The following is a 15,960-nucleotide window of genomic DNA, read 5'->3' as shown; positions in this document are numbered from 1 at the left end:
TTTTATTTTTTTTCACTGTAAAAATATTCCCTTAAGTACGATTGGAAAGCTGTACTAGGTGCAGGTTTCCAGGTTTACTTCTAGGAATGTCATGTGACATCCCTGTGGGGTTTTTGTCACCCTGTGTGGAATTGTACATAGCATAGAATTCAACACTGGGGAAAAGGAGTAAATTGTGCAAATGCAAAAAATTATTTGTTTTCCTACAAGGAAATACCATTTTACCCCTAGAGAAAATCTTTCCCTTGCACCTCAAAAAATATTTGTGGGCGTTCCCGAAGACCAGCCCTTGAGTGGGATTTGCTTCTGTGGAAGTATCTAACTTGCGGCCTAGTTATCTGCAGTAGTAGATTCATTTACATAACACAGAAGGAGAGTGGCAGGGCATTTGTGGTCCATCACATGTCCTCCCAAATGAGTGGAACTAGACCTACAGTTGGACCATACCGTGCAAAGTACCCCAGGAAATTCTTTCCGTAAGTAATTTAGTTGCAGCTCCTGAAGATCTTGTTTATCAGACCAACAGACTGTCACCCACCTACGTGACATGCTTCATTAATGGGTCGTGTGCCAAGTGGGGCAGTTTGTGCAATCCCCAATGGGCTCCATAAACGGAGCTCCTTTTTTAGAGATATTTTTTTAGATCAAAGGCCCATACTGCGTCGTTCTCTTCAGATCTTTTTAGAGGAGTCTTGATTAATGTTTAAAATTACCTGTGATTAGGTTAAAGCAATTTAGGGGCATATTATCAAGGGATAAAAATCAAGAAAGCGGAGATAAAATTATCTCCCTATCAGCAACAGGGTGCTAATACGCAAATTCGCATGTTAGCACCCTTTTTCTCTACGCTTCCCCTTGCATCTCTAATGAGATGCAAAGGGGGCGTTCCAGAGAAAAATAATAGGAGAAATGTTGTTAAGCGACATTTCTCCTATTATCAAAGATTTTGCTAACCCTGTTAGTGATAAAAAAGCAGCGCTAACCGCGGTTAGCACTGCTTTTTTTACACCTGGTATTTTCCTGACTTAGCGATGATATCCTATGGAAGGTGGATATCATGGCTAAGTTTGTGAGCCCCTATCATCAAGCTAAAGCCAAACTTTGAGAGATTATCGTTGGTTTCCCAGCGATAATCTCTCAATTGGCAGTTAACGTGAGGATTTTTATCACTTCTGAGATAAACCTTGCTAATAGCAAGTTATCTCTGCGATAATTTCCGGCGATGCTTAGTGTTAAAAAAGTTGTTGCTAAGCATCGTTAGCGATAAATATCGCTTAACGTTGGTAATATGCCCTTTAGAATTTTCGTTTATGCTGCCTACAGTAAGTACGACAATGTTTATTTATGGGCTGTTTTAAAAGGATTCATGTCCTATTACCTTTATACAACTCTGAAAAGAGACGAGAGTACAAGGCTCAGTACAACTGTACTTATGTGCTATTTATGTCTTTTGTGTGTATGTTTACTTAAGTTGCGCATTACTTATAAAAATCTCTGTAATATTTAAAAGGGCTTGACTTAGATTAGAGCATATCCTGAAATGGCTCCTGATGAAAGGCTATGACCTGACAGGTGATAAGGCTGAAACATGTCGACCACCTTCTAATTAAGGAGTTTATGGATTGTTTACTGCAAGTCTGCTTTTGTTTTTTTAACCTTTATCCTTTATCTTTAATCAAGCTCTGTTACGAAAAAAAAACAGATCTCAAGACACCGCAGCAGTGGTGGGTCATTTGATCTCAAGAAAGATCTAAAAAAAAGCGCAATTAGGAAACCTGTTGGGTATTGCACAACCCACCCAGCATGGAGCACAACCTGTTAAAGAAGCATAGCACCAAGAAAAGTTGGAGACCTGTATATTCTAGACATCCTCAGGATCAGTAACTAAGTTATTTGAATAAATACATTTACACCTGCCAGGAATCCTTCTATGAATTTTTAGCAGGCGTAAATGGAATTGTTTTTGACCACAACTGTACGTTTATGACCGAAAATACGATCAAGAGTAGGGCCCATAATCATTTTTAAACATACAATCGTAAGAAAGCAGCACCACAGACATGACAATAAAACCACAGAACTACATCCCTTACAAAATTGACAAACATAAGTACTGATGGAATTGTTTATTTTCATGACGTGTGGATTCAGCGCATTAGATAAATACAATTTTCTGACATCCAGTGTTTAAGACCGGTCTGAGCGGCGAGCTTTGGTTTTAATTTTCTGTATATGAATATTCAATGATAGCATTTCACCGACTCCTCCACCAAGAAAAGGCCATTAGTGGTAAAATTAACTCAAATATGGTGATAAAGTCCCTGTAAGTGAGAATATTGAAACATCTTCTCAGGAAAGGTCTTGGTATTGATTAATTGATGGCCTTTTGAGTTGTGAAACCTCTGTATGTGGGGAATGGTTAAAACCATCCCTTGATAAATTCTTCACATCTCACATTGTTTTCGTAAAACAAACACAACATAAATAAAAATAACACTGTTCTCAAAGCTCATCCAAAGACACACTGACTGGCACTCCCACTTTATTGCTTTGTTTGGCTATTCCGTTTTTATGCCGAAATGATTTTTGACCTAAAGCATGACCATTAAACACAATCAAGGAGATAAAAACAAGAAGACAATACAAGAAAGAGTGATGCATTCAACAGTCATCATAGCAGACTTTAACATACAGAAGTGGGAGAATGTCATTGACCAGAGCAATGGTCCTATGGCTAAGGCACAGGTTGTGCAGGCAGTATTTGTTTTTGTACTCGCCTCATACTCATTGCATGCTGTTTTTGGGCACATCGTATGTCCTTGTCGCGGTTTTTTGTCTAAAAAAAGGCTAATTCAGTCACCCATCCTAGCACCACTCTATATTATTAATGTTAAACTTCGAGCATTCTAATTCTGATAATCACCTTTGGGTAGAGCCTGCTACTCAAGGTGTATTGTGTAAATAAATATCAATTAAACATCTGATAGGGCTGGATAAAATGACCTCCTCTATTGGCTACTAACAGTACAGTTAAGTCCATCATTCTCGAGATGCCCAATAGACACTAGGACAATTAATATACACCTTGAATATTATTTATGCCATGCCAGTGAAAGTAAATGTGCCGCAATAAATACAGTGTAATAACTCATCAGCATTCATACAATTATCACTGCAGTGCAAATGTCAAAGTTGTTGCTGCAGTATAGTCTAACTAGAGAAATCATGGCCTCACCTACTCAACTTTCCATGTTACAGTCTGTTTGTAGATCGAACAACTGGGCCCATGGATACAAATCCGATTTAACAAGATTTTACCTGGTTGCCCATTATGCAGTCTTTCTTTCGATCGCTCCCTCTCACTTCTCACGTTCTTCTCTCCACTCTATCTCTTTCAACTTGCTTTCTCTTTACATGTTAATAAATGTGTGTGTGTGTGTATATATATATATATATATATATATATATATATATATATATATATATATATATATATATATATAAATATTTGTCCCGTTTATGGAGGCATGAAACACAGAAATGATGGTGGTGACATACACACACATTCACACACATATATGTATATATGCACACACAGACTTACATACATTCAGCAACAATATAAAGTTATTGAGTGGCAGTTAGCTTTCTTGGGCTGAATTCATAAATTTGCAGAGCTAAGTGGAACTTAGGTGTGCATATAACTCAATTTACTCTTTTAAATGAATTTGCTCACCTGTAATATTAGAGCAGTATGTTTCAGTGTTACTTATGAGTACATTTGTTTCCAGGGATGGGCTGTGTGACATTCCATGGCAATGATGTCTGTCTGAGATGGGGCATCCACCAAATATACACTTGTGGGTATTCAGAAATATTTGCCAGCCACATTGCATCCTGGATGTGGTTGAAGATAGGGTGGGAGTGAGGAGGAAATACTTCCCCATCGTTGGTAGTGAGGGGAAGGATGTTCCCCCAAAAGGAAAATCTTTTTTAGGTTGAGAAAAAAAAATGAATGTTTGAAGTATACTTAAACTTGGGTACCATATTTACGCATGTATAAGTATACACCACCTTCATTTATGAATGCACAACTTCTTCCACATTAACCTGGAGTTCACAAAACCATAAACAAAAGAAATACTCCTGGGAACCTGTTGCAACTTCCCGAAAGGCACCTCTAGAATCCTCTAAATCCCAAAAGAATTTTAAAACTATTACAATCATAGGCATATGTCTATGGGCGTAGCTTTCCTAGAATCGAGCCTACTGTGTTTTAGGAGAACAAGCAGTTTTACAAGAACAAAAACTGTTTTAAAGTTTGCACAACGTGTCTTTTCTCTTGTAGTATTTTTGTTTGAATTGGGCAGTGTTCAAATTGCATCTCGAATGCAAGCATGTAGAGGGTGTGCACCCACAAGGTGAATTTTGATGAAAGGCATTCAAAATATTACATTAGCAACCAATAAAGAAAATGATTTAAACTGTTAAGATAAGATTGATCAATAGTTGATACATAGTTGCTGGAAAACATTTTAGCATTAGGCACAAGTCTCACAAAATAGGTTAGCAGTGCATACGTTGGGGTTGTAGCTTATTTACAGGTCTTGCTCTAGTATCTGCCTATTGCTAGAGACTGCTACATTGTCCATTTGAAGCCTGAGGGTTTGTTGGAAGCCTTCAACAATGGAGAGTAGTTGTGAAGATGGCAGCCCATACACGTCTTGCATGTAGGTGCAGTAGGCATCCAATGACAAGGCTACATCATGTGGTCTGACATACAAGATCTAAAGAGTTTGATCCCGTTAAGCAGAACGTTAAGTCAACAGGCCTTCCATCAAATGCTCTGAAGGGACTACCGAGGTAACCACTCATAAACAGCTTGTCCAAAACCTCAAGGTCCTTCACAAACATCTTGTCAATGCATCGCTCACGCTGGGATGGTATCTGAGACTGATATTCATCCTGTTGAACAGGAGCACATCCTCATCATTCCCTTGAAAGTCTGAGTCCAAGAGAGACCAGGTCCTTGTAGCAGTGTAGATGAAAATACCTCTTCCTATGTGTCTGTAATGGATTCCACTGTGCTTTGTAAGAAGATAGTTCATCACATCATCTCCATCAAGCAGTAACAGTGGCCATGCATATAGAGAACATATTCTGGATCTAGATGTTGGATCAGCGCACTCTGTTTCTCTTTCATTTGGTCGATCATGTCTTCTGTTCCTGAAAGCGAGACCTCCAAGTATTCTCTTCAGTGATCAGGCCACCCACCTAAAAGTGCATTGTGGGTGAAATGCTGCGCCGTCTCAACTCGGAAAAAGTCTCAGGATTTCCAGTGTTTCCTTCAGGGGTGACTGCTCTTGGCTCGCTGAGTTCAGCTGTCCTGCAAGAGAAATTACTATTTAATTCACAGCAAAGACGTTATCCAACGGGTTTCGGTCTCCACTCAGACCTTGATCATATATATGTATGAAACAAATTAAACAGGATACATCTCTATTGCAAACAATAATTGGTCGTATATGTAAGGGAGGGAAGGCCCCAAGCAGTGTGTGTGTGGCCCTCCCTCCCTTGCACACAGTATAGACCGCAGACATTTCCTAACAGTAAAAACAAACCCCTAACGAACAACAAGAGCAACGCTAGGATACAAGAACGGCACACTCACATGCAAACATGAGGGATTAATTCCTAAAAAAAATCCAATACAGAGTTTAATCTAATCCACCTAGCTCTCAAAATTGGTGCATAACTACCCTGCCCAGCTACAAACAGCTCTCCAACTTGGTCCTAAGTTCTTCATTTATATTCCCCAGGGAAACAATCCCCTTCTTACAACACACCCTATCATTTTCTAAGATCTTTTTCTCCCTAGAAAAGAACAGAGAAAGAAGTCGCGAAACACAAAAGCCTGATTTTGTGGCTCAAAACTAATATTTTTATACAACAAACATTTCTGCAAATGTACCACTAGATGACAGCATTATTCCATAAAACATTGCTTCATATAGCACATCCTCCGACAAAAACTTTTAGCATTTGTCCAGGTGGTTTTCATGTGACACATGGTTGCAGATGGTTCGGAGCCGTCTTTGTGTGTTTTTTGGCATCTCTGATTGTTATCTTTGGTTTGATCATTCCTTTTTGTGGACGCACTACTTCCATCGCACCACATAAAGATGCGATTAAGGCACGTAAAAGGGTAAATAGAGATATCTAAGAAACAAACTCGAGCCTATCTTCGCCCCCTCAACGTTTCTCACAAAGTACTGCATGAATGACATAAACACGGCCTGAGATGGAAATACCCAGCTGAGAACATTAAAAAAACACACACACACACAAAGGTCAACACATTCGCGATCTTTAAGATGTAAAAGTGCAGTTAGCAGTAACTTATCGGTACAGAACGAGGGGCATATTATCAAGACAGGCGAAAAATTATCGCTGCTTTAGCGGCAGAAAACTGCAGCTAAAACGGCGATAATGGACTTGATAATATGCTCTATGGAATTCCAATTGAAGCCCATGTTAGATGTGAAGGACATCTAACATGGGCTTCAATTGGAATTCCATAGAGCATATTATCAAGCCCATAATCGCCGTTTTAGCTGCAGTTTTCTGCCGCTAAAGCAGCGATAATTTTATCGCCTGCCTTGATAATATGCCCCAAGATTCTTTGAGGTAGATTTACAAGAAAGTGAAGCATCTGTTGAGATGCATCACTTTCCCTGCGCCACCCCTAGAAACACTTGCGCCACCAAGGATGCGCCGTATTGTAAATACGACGCACCATGGTGCAAGGATTGACAGATGCGTCAGAAATTCTGACGCACCTGTTGGCGCAAAAGTCACACATTGCTGGAGTCGTGTCGAAAGCACGACCCAACTTTAGCAATGCATGTTGAGGCCTATCCTCATTGTGCTGTGTCACCCCTTACGCCTGCTTTGACGCAGTGGCGTCCTAGGAGTGGCGTAGTGAAATCTTGTAAATTTCACTGCTTCACTTCTATGAGGCTTTTTTTGCGTGGGAAACCACCCTGCAAACAATATACCTTTTTTTTTTTAAAACTCTTTATTCGTGACTGTTACAGGATACCATACATTGCTGTACATTTTCTTATCATAGCATACATCAGTCTTTTCCGTTTTCATAACCATTAATTTGTGGGAGCAGTACATTTCAGTTATAAGTTGCTTGTCAGAGCAATCCCCGGATATTTCCCATATGTATTCTGTAAACTCCAGAATCGTGTCTTACATAAGTATCACACCCCAACTGACCCCCCTTCCCCACCCGCCCACCCACCCTCTGTCTCCTGGTCGTTCTCACTTGTGCACTCCACATCCCGGGTCAAGGTGGCTCTGTCTATTTGGAATTTGGTAAAAGCCCTAGGTCTGGTCTAGCCCTTGTGAGTCGCAATGGTGCCCGTGGTTCTCGGCCCCCTCCCGTTACATATGTGAGTTCACCCCACCGGGTCTCCCGAACTGTCCAGGTCTATCTCTTCCAGTTCCAGCAGCATTAAGTCCCATTCCTGAGCTATAGGATATTTGCGCAGGCCCTTGCTCTCCTCGTCTCACAGTGCCGCAGATTCTGCCTTGCCCCATTTCAGTAAGTCGCTGCGCCACATTTCTATTTGTGGGGCCCTGGGTGACTTCCATCTCATGGTGAGCACCCTGATCTCCAGCACTAGTGCCAGATCCATAAGTCTCAGCTGTGCCTTGCATGTCTTGGGCCGTTTCCTGTTCCCCAGTAGGCATGGTGACGCTCCTTCAGGGATCTGGAGTGTTGTTATGGAGTGTAGCGTATGTTTGATCGTTCCCCAATAAGTGTGTACCTTCGGGCATGACCATAGCATGTGGAGAATATGTGCTTCGTCTTGGTGACATCTCGGGCAGCAGTGTGTGGTGGCAGGGAACATCCGATGTAACCTCTGGGGTGTAAGGTAAGCTCTGTGGAGAACCATGGCCTGTATGAACTGAAACTTAACATTCCTGGACACCCGTCTATGATGGCCTAGAATAATTTTCCACTCCCTGTCCGTTATGTTTTCGCCCGAGTCTGCAGTCCAGGTCTCCCTGAGTGTAGCGATCGGCGAAGGTACATGTTCCCTGATGCCAACATATAACCATTTCACTAAGTGTCCCCCCGTGCCCATGTAGTATAAGAGGTGTACTAATTCATGTTGTTCTGGTTTTGTACGTTGTGGGGCCCAAGCTCGTCGCACGTAGTGCGTCACCGAGGCGTGTAGTAGACTGCAAACAATATACCTGACGCAAGTATAATGTGATGCATGGCTTTACAACATGACGCATCTCCCTAGATGCGTCACGTTGTAACTGGGCCGCATTTTTACATTGCTGCTGCGTCACAAAAACAGCAACGACGGCGCAAAAATTACGCATGGGGCTTGTAAGTCTTCGCCTTTATGTGAAGATACATGGCATCGGGTAGTGGAGGACAGATGGTTGACCACTCTGGGGGATGGTGGTGCGATCTTCACCCAGCATACATCATATTTTAGGAGTGCATAACAAAGAATTTTTGAGGTTAGGCAGGTCCCATTGCTGTTTGACGGTAGGACAAATGCCAATGCCATATAGAGCGATGGTAAGTGGCACAGACCTTTGTCTATGTGGGTAGATGGTGATGAAGTTCCACCTTCCCTGCAGGCATGTTTGTGTGTGCATATTTGAGTGAGGACAGCAGCAAGTGCACTGCATGCTGAGCACCAGAAAAGGCAAGTATTTTGAGGCCTAGGATGAAGCTGATAATGTAGCTGCTACAATGTAGTTCCGACCCTCGGTCTAGGTCCACTCTCTCCCCGCAGCTCTTCTGTGCCATCTCTTGCTTCCAGACCCTGACCTCCTCCTTGGGAGGTTCGAGGCTGCTGTCTGCTTCTGCGCCTGCTGCCTGCTCCAACTGGGACCAGACTGCCTGCAACCACCATAACCTTTCTCAGCTGTTTTTTTTCTTAATTTTTCCCTGTTGTGCCACTGTTAGTGTGCCCATCTGTGTCTTGCTCTGATTCCACCACTGTTCTTATTTTCTCGTGCCTGCCTGTTCCTTTCGCCTTTTGCTGCTGCTGCCCCTGCGGCTCCTCCTCCCCCCAGAATTCCCCCGGGGAATCCCCCACCCCAGAATTCACCCGCTCCCGCTTCTCATCCTCTCCTAGCTCACACCTCCCCTACTTAATGGCGGCCACTGCATCGGCGCGCCAAAGGATCGCCAAAGACAAGCCCGTCTGCGCCCATCCTTGACCCGACCATGGCCAGCGCCAGGAACCCTGGACCTCCCACTACCCATCGCTACAACACCACCACCCTCCTCGCACTCAACCCTAGAAGACTTAGAGAATGCCAATAGGTCTCGCCGAACATGACCCACGGCCAGTTCTCCTGCCTCCACTGCTGCCAGACCCTCACCGCCACCCCAGCCTCCAACACTGCCGATGCCAACACCAGCGACACCCTAAAATGCATCCTCCTCAATGTACGCTCCGTACACAAACACGCCATGGAAATCTGGAACCTACTCGACTCTCTTTCGCCCAATCTCACCTTCTTCAGAGAGACCGGGACCAACGCATCCTCCGTCCCCCAACATCAGCACCGCCATCCCAGACGGATACAAGATCTAGAGGAAAGACCGCCCCAACCACCCAGGAGTGGGCCTTGCAATTGCCCACAAGGGCACCCTCTGCCTCAGCACCTCCAGCTAAACCTCCCCCCCACCGAACACCTGCACTTCCAAAGCTACACTCGAGGAACCCTCGTCTACAGATCCCCCGCCCCCGAACACCCTTCGCCACTACCATCACCGACTTCATCGCACTCCACGCCATCCCTTCAACAAACTACATACCCATTGGAGACCTGAATTTCCACCTCAACAACCCCAGCAACCCCAACTCCACTGTCCTTCGTGACAAACTCGCCAGCATCGGACTTAAACAACTCGTCAACATACCGACCCACAGAACAGGCCACACCCTCGACCCCATCTTCACAGCAGGAAACAGTGTCCAATTCAGAAACCCAATGCACCCGCCATGGACTGACCACCTCTGCGTACACTTTGCCATCAACAAACCCAAGGCACCCAAACCAGCCCCACACCCACCACGAAGGAACTGGAGCAAGGTTCCGACGAGCAACTTAACTCCACCCTCACCCGAGACAACCACACCTGGGCACCCAACGAAAACGATGCAGCCAGAGAACTCCACACCTGGATCTCCGACTGCACAGACGAGCTCGCCCTGCTACACAACCCTGACAGACAAGGCCCCAGGAAAGCCGCTTGGTTCACCAATGCTCTCCAAGAAGCCAGACGCACATGCAGATGCCTGGAGAAGAACTGGAGAAACACAAAGACAACCGAAAACCGCACCACCTACAAGGACGCCATGATGGACTACCATAACCAGATCAGAGCCACCAAGAGGAACAGCAAAATCCTGGCCAATTCCACCAACTCCAAGGAACTTTTCAGTGTCATGCAAGAATTCACAAACCCATGCAGCGAAGCCACAGACATCACCCTATCCCAAGACCTCTGCGACAAGCTTGGAACCTATTTCCCCCTCAAGATCAAAAACCTCTACAACAACTTCATCGACCATTCACCAGGCGCCACAGATGGCCCCCGGCCCCTAGAAACACCAGCAAGGCCACCATCTCCAACTGGACACCGATCACTGCCGAAGACACCACCTCAACCATGAAAAGCATCCACACAGGGGCCCCCACTGACCCCTGCCCCCTCACATCTGCCACAGAGCCGCGGCTGCCATCGCACCCAAACTACAACGCGCCATCAACACCACCTTCAAAACAGGCACCTTCCCAGACAAATGGAAGCACGCAGAAGTCAGACCTCTGCGCAAGAAGCCCACAGCTGACCCCACAGACCTCAAGAACTATCAGCCCATCTCGCTCCTCTCCTTCGCAGCCATAGTGGCAGAGAAAACAGTCAACAGGAAACTGACACGATTAATTGAAGAGAACGCCGTCCTCGACCCGTCCCAATCCGGATTCTAAATCAACCACAGCACAGAGACCATCCTACTCACCACCACAGACGACATCCGTACCTTCCTGGACCAAGGACACTCCACAGCTCTCATCCTACTTGACCTATCAGCGGCCTTTGACACCGTCTCCCACCACACGCTAGTCGCTAAACTACCTGATGCAGGCATACAAGGAACAGCCCTAGACTGGATCCGATCATTCCTCACCGGAAGAAGCCAAAGGATCAGACTCCCACCCTTCCACTCCGACCCCCCAAAAATCACCTGCGGAGTCACACAGGGTTCATCCCTGAGCTCCACCCTCTTCAACATCTACATGGCTCCCCTCGCAGCCCTCGTCTGACAACACAGCCACAACATTGTATCCAACGCTGACGACACCAAGCTCATCCTCTCCCTCACCAAAGACCCCACTACTGCCAAACTTAACTTCCAGAAAGGAAAGCAAGACGTCGCAGTCCGGATGACCAACATCTGCCTGAAGTTCAAGACTGAGAAGACAGAAGTCCTCGTCCTCGGTACTACCCCTTCTGCATTGGACAGAACCTGGTGGCCGACTGCCCTCGGAAGCCCACCTACCCCCTCAGACCACGCCAAAAACCTTGGCATTGTACTCAACTCATCATTCACCATGAACCAACAGGTCAACGCCGAAACCTCCTGCTGCCTCAACACCCTCTGCATCCTCTGCAAGACCTTCAAGTGGATCCCCCTTTAGTTAAGGAAGACAGTCACCCACGCACTCATCACCAGCAAACTGGACTATGGAAAGCACTCTACGCCGGCATCAACAAGTCCCTACTCCGCAAACTCCAGACAATACAGAACACCGCCGCCAGACTCTTCCTCGGCATCCCCAACACAAACACATCCGTCAACACCTACGAAGTCTCCACTAGCTCCCCGTGCCGTAAAGAGTCACTTTCAAAATCCTCACTCACGCCTACAAATGCCTACACAACAACGGACCCAAATACCTCAGTGACAGAATCAACTTCAACGTACCCAAAAGAAACCTCCGATCTTTCAACCTCGCACTGGCCAAAACCTTGCGCATCCACAGAGCCAGAGCAGGCGGAAGATCCTTCTCTACATTGCAGCCAAGGCCTGAAATGAGCTACCGGCAGACATCAGACACGCCCCCTCCCTGAACACCTTCAGGAAGACCCTCAAGACCTGGCTCTTCGGCTAAATAGATCTGCGGACCCCTCACCCCCCCTCAGCGCCTTGAGACCCTCATGGGTGAGTAGCTTACAATTCCCTGATTGATTGATTGAAGGAAGGATGATGTAAGAGCTACTGCGATGTGGCATATTTAGATGACTTGGAGTACAACTGCAACCTGACTGGCTGGTCATTTGAGCATGAGGGTATGTGTAATGTAGTTAGTTAGTAGCGGAAGTCAAGATCTGGTCTCTCTAGAGAACGTAGCAGGGCTCATGGGTTCTGCGCCTTGACCAGACCTATTAAAGATGGGCAGGGAATTATCATCATCCATGAAGGGAGCAAGCCTAGTATTGCAGCACCCTCAGGCTGGCCAGAAAGACAGGAGGATCCATGGGGACCAGAAGCTGGACCGCCAGGCCTTGTTGTTCGCCAGCAGCCAGATGCTTGTGGGCTCTCTGCATCGTGCAGCCCATCCTTTAAGTTGAATTGAAGAGAAAAGGAAGGTGAGGGCTTGGCAGATCTGACCCAGCAGATCTGACAAACCCTCCATTCCTCAGTCATCATAGCAGCGGCATGAAGACGCCTCAGGTCATTCGAGGGCTTTATAAAATGAAAAATCAAACCATCAGATCCATGGTGGGCAGCAAGTGGATGATACACACTGAGTCAACAATAATGGCTACTACCGATACTCAGGGCACAGGGAAAGTGTTGGAGAGTTGGGGGCATATTATCAAGGCAGGCGAAATGAAATTATCGCCGTTTTTGGCCGCAAAGCAGCGATAATTTAATCGCCCTATTAGCAAGCGGTCGCTAACATCAGTTAGCGACAGCTTTTAGGTGATAGCGAGCGGTTTGGGGCCCACTTTGCATGTCAGCGATATTTATCACTAATGACATGCAAAGTGGGCGTGCCCAACCAGTTAGTGACTGAAAGCAGTCGCTAACGTCGCTATCACCTATTAACAAGGCAGGCGTAGCGCAAAAAAAATTTGCGCTAAGCGCGAATATCTCTGAAAACTAACGCCTGCTTAGACCAGTTCTTAACCTGTATATCAAATGGGAGGTGGATATTCAGGTTAAGACCCTATTGGCGATGATGCGTGAATATCGCTGGTTTTCCAGCGATATTCACGCATTTCGCCGCTAGCACTGGATATTTTATAGCATTGGAGATAAACGTTGCTAATAGCACATTATCTCTGAGATAAAATCCGGCGATGCTTGCCGATAAAAAAAAATGTCGATAAGCTTCTTTAGCGATAAATATCGCTAGTTGTTGATAATATGCCCCTTGGTTACTGTCATTACCAAATGCCATACATTCCCCAACCAGTGAGTCTAGATTGAACCAATATAGACCCTCAAGGATCTACCTAAATATTTGGCAAGAGGGGTGTCTGACACCAATATCTGCATACATGATTAGTTTTCGCCTTATTGCTTACAGAGCCACTGTCTCAACTAGGTGGAACCCTGGCAGCCACAATAACCCCTGGACAAGTCTATGTGCCTCATCAGATGGCAGTAAAGATGATACATTCCCTTATTGATGTGTGTGAGCCATAGGGCCAAGAGAATGAGGTGCAGGATGGACGTTGATGTACTCCCCAAATGCATTGTCCACCTGGATTCCAAGCAAGCCTTGGTTGTTTTTATTACATTTCTACCTAGCTGCAATAGTTACCTTTTAAATAAACTCTGGAGAATGGAACCTAGCCGCCTGTAAGTGGGGCCTCTTGGTTGAGATTGCATGCTGAATGGTACTCTTGCCCTGCAAACCAAAAGAAGGCGCTACAACCTCCGCTATTGCGTTATATGTCTATATAGTAACCCTAACACATAGACCTTTCTATACTGCAATTTTCGCCTGACTAACCTCCAAAATGATCTGTTATGCACTCCTAAAATATGGTGTGTGGCAGCTGAAGATTCTTCCCATTATCCCCCAGAGTGCTCAGCCGTCTGTTCTCAAACAAAGTACCACAGTGAAGCAGCAGGAGTATTTGGGGATTGATTGGATCAACAGATTGAAGAACACTTGGGCATCAAAATAAAGGGAGGAAGGCACCTAGACCATTCAGAACCATCCAGAACACAGCTGCCAGACTCGTCGTTGGCATCACACAACATGAACACTTCACCCTTCGAGACCTCCACTGGCTCACCGTTGAGAAGAGAGTCACCTTCAAGCTACTCACTTAAGCCTACAAATCCCTCCACAACACCGGAATCCATACCTCAATGAAAGATTCTTCTTCCACGTACCCAAGAGAGACCTCCACATCACTGACCTTGCCCTTGCCAAAACCCCACGCATCTGCAGAGCCAGAGCGGGAGGCAGTGACTACTCCTACATTGGGGTAAAGACCTGGAACAAGCTCCCGCTCAACATCAGATGTTCCTCCAATCTGCACACCTTCAGGAAGAGCCTCAAGACCTAGCTCTTCGGCTGATTCCGAGCTGCACGCCCCTGCGCCTTGAGACCTACAGGAGCGCGATTCACAAACCCCTGATTGATTGATTGATTGACCTAGCAAAGCACTGTAAGGACATATGGCGGGACCTGTATGAGTAAAAACCATCGACATAGTCAAGGTACTCTACACCATCCTCCCAGCCTTCCCCAAAGCCTTGCAGCCTTCTCTATCCCTAGCTGTGTTCATTACTCTTTAAGCACCTCAATCTCCAGAAATACACATGGCAAATAACCTCTAACAAACAGGTATTTCTAAGTCTGCAAAACCCTGGTAATGTTTTACTATTCTGCAAACGTTTGAATTTGTGTTTTTAACAAACCTCAGCTTCCTGCTTCTCTTGTCCTGATTCTGTTCCATTCTGATCAACACCACAGTCTATAATCTGCACCTCAGCAAGGTCGGCATTGGCTTGCATGTTGGACTTCTCATTTTCCCATTTGGCAAAACCTTTACTTTTGCCCAGTTTTCCAGAGAACTTTGTCTTCATTTTGGGAAAGGTGTGGGATCCGGAGTCGTTCCAGCCCGGCTCGTGCCACAGAGGCTCAGTCTGCGTCGCCTGGCTTGTGGTGGCCCGCTGGAGGCGCACAGAGATCTTCTTGGAGGAGCCTGTGACCAGGGTGATGCCGCGACTGTCCAGGCCCCGGCTCTCTGTCGTCACAGAGGGAAATTCAAAGACTCCATCTTGAGCTGCAGGGAAAGGGGCGGGAGAGCGTTTAGTTTTCAGAGTTCTATATTTTTTTTTACTTCTTTTAATTACACAATGCAACATTCTCAAGCAGGAATGGAATCACGACTAAATATTACACAAAACATAAATAGCTCTTTTTTGTAGGTATTGCTTGTTGTTAGTTATTAAACTGTCATTTGCATACAGTTTGTTCTGCTAGATTCCTAATTCCTATTCACAGCTCATGAAACAGTACATGAATTTATATTTCAAAAGGTCAACTATGCTTTGAACAATCGAAGCACATTTTTCAAGTGGTTGAAACAGTCAAACCGTTAATTTCTATTGGAATTTGCACTCATTTGCGAATTTTAAAACAACGGTTTAGAGCAATAACACAATTGGAATTTGTTATTGTTTGGCCAGTCATTAATATTCGTTGGAAGTCTCATAGAAAATGTGAACCAGACCTGGATATTCAGGGTGGACTCACTGGGGCAGGGCTCTACTCGTAAATAAAGCTTCCTGCCTCCTTTATGTAGGCATAAGTAAGCAACGTCACCCCTGAAGATCTGATCTACTTCTGGAAAAGTTCAGCGAGACTGGA

General features: G+C 45.4%; 1 protein-coding gene across 3 annotated transcripts in view; it reads right to left on the bottom strand.

Moving 5' to 3' along the window:
• Window positions 1–3,516: 3,516 nt before the first annotated feature.
• The window catches only part of RASGRP3 (RAS guanyl releasing protein 3), a 643,233-nt gene continuing 630,789 nt past the window's right edge, over window positions 3,517–15,960 (bottom strand). For all 3 annotated transcript variants that reach the window (XM_086926878.1, XM_086926879.1, XM_086926880.1), the window contains 2 exons: window positions 15,006–15,373; window positions 3,517–5,386 (listed from right to left, as the gene is read on the bottom strand). In XM_086926878.1, the coding sequence (XP_086783004.1) occupies window positions 5,378–5,386; window positions 15,006–15,373 (377 nt within the window). In that variant the 3' untranslated portion in view covers window positions 3,517–5,377. The remainder of the gene's footprint in view (window positions 5,387–15,005; window positions 15,374–15,960) is intronic.

Source organism: Lissotriton vulgaris, chromosome 6, assembly GCF_964263255.1.
Source record: "Lissotriton vulgaris chromosome 6, aLisVul1.2, whole genome shotgun sequence".
NCBI lineage: Eukaryota > Metazoa > Chordata > Amphibia > Caudata > Salamandridae > Lissotriton > Lissotriton vulgaris.
The sequence above is the reverse complement of the archived record's forward strand: the minus strand, read 5'-3'. Positions and strand labels throughout refer to the sequence as shown.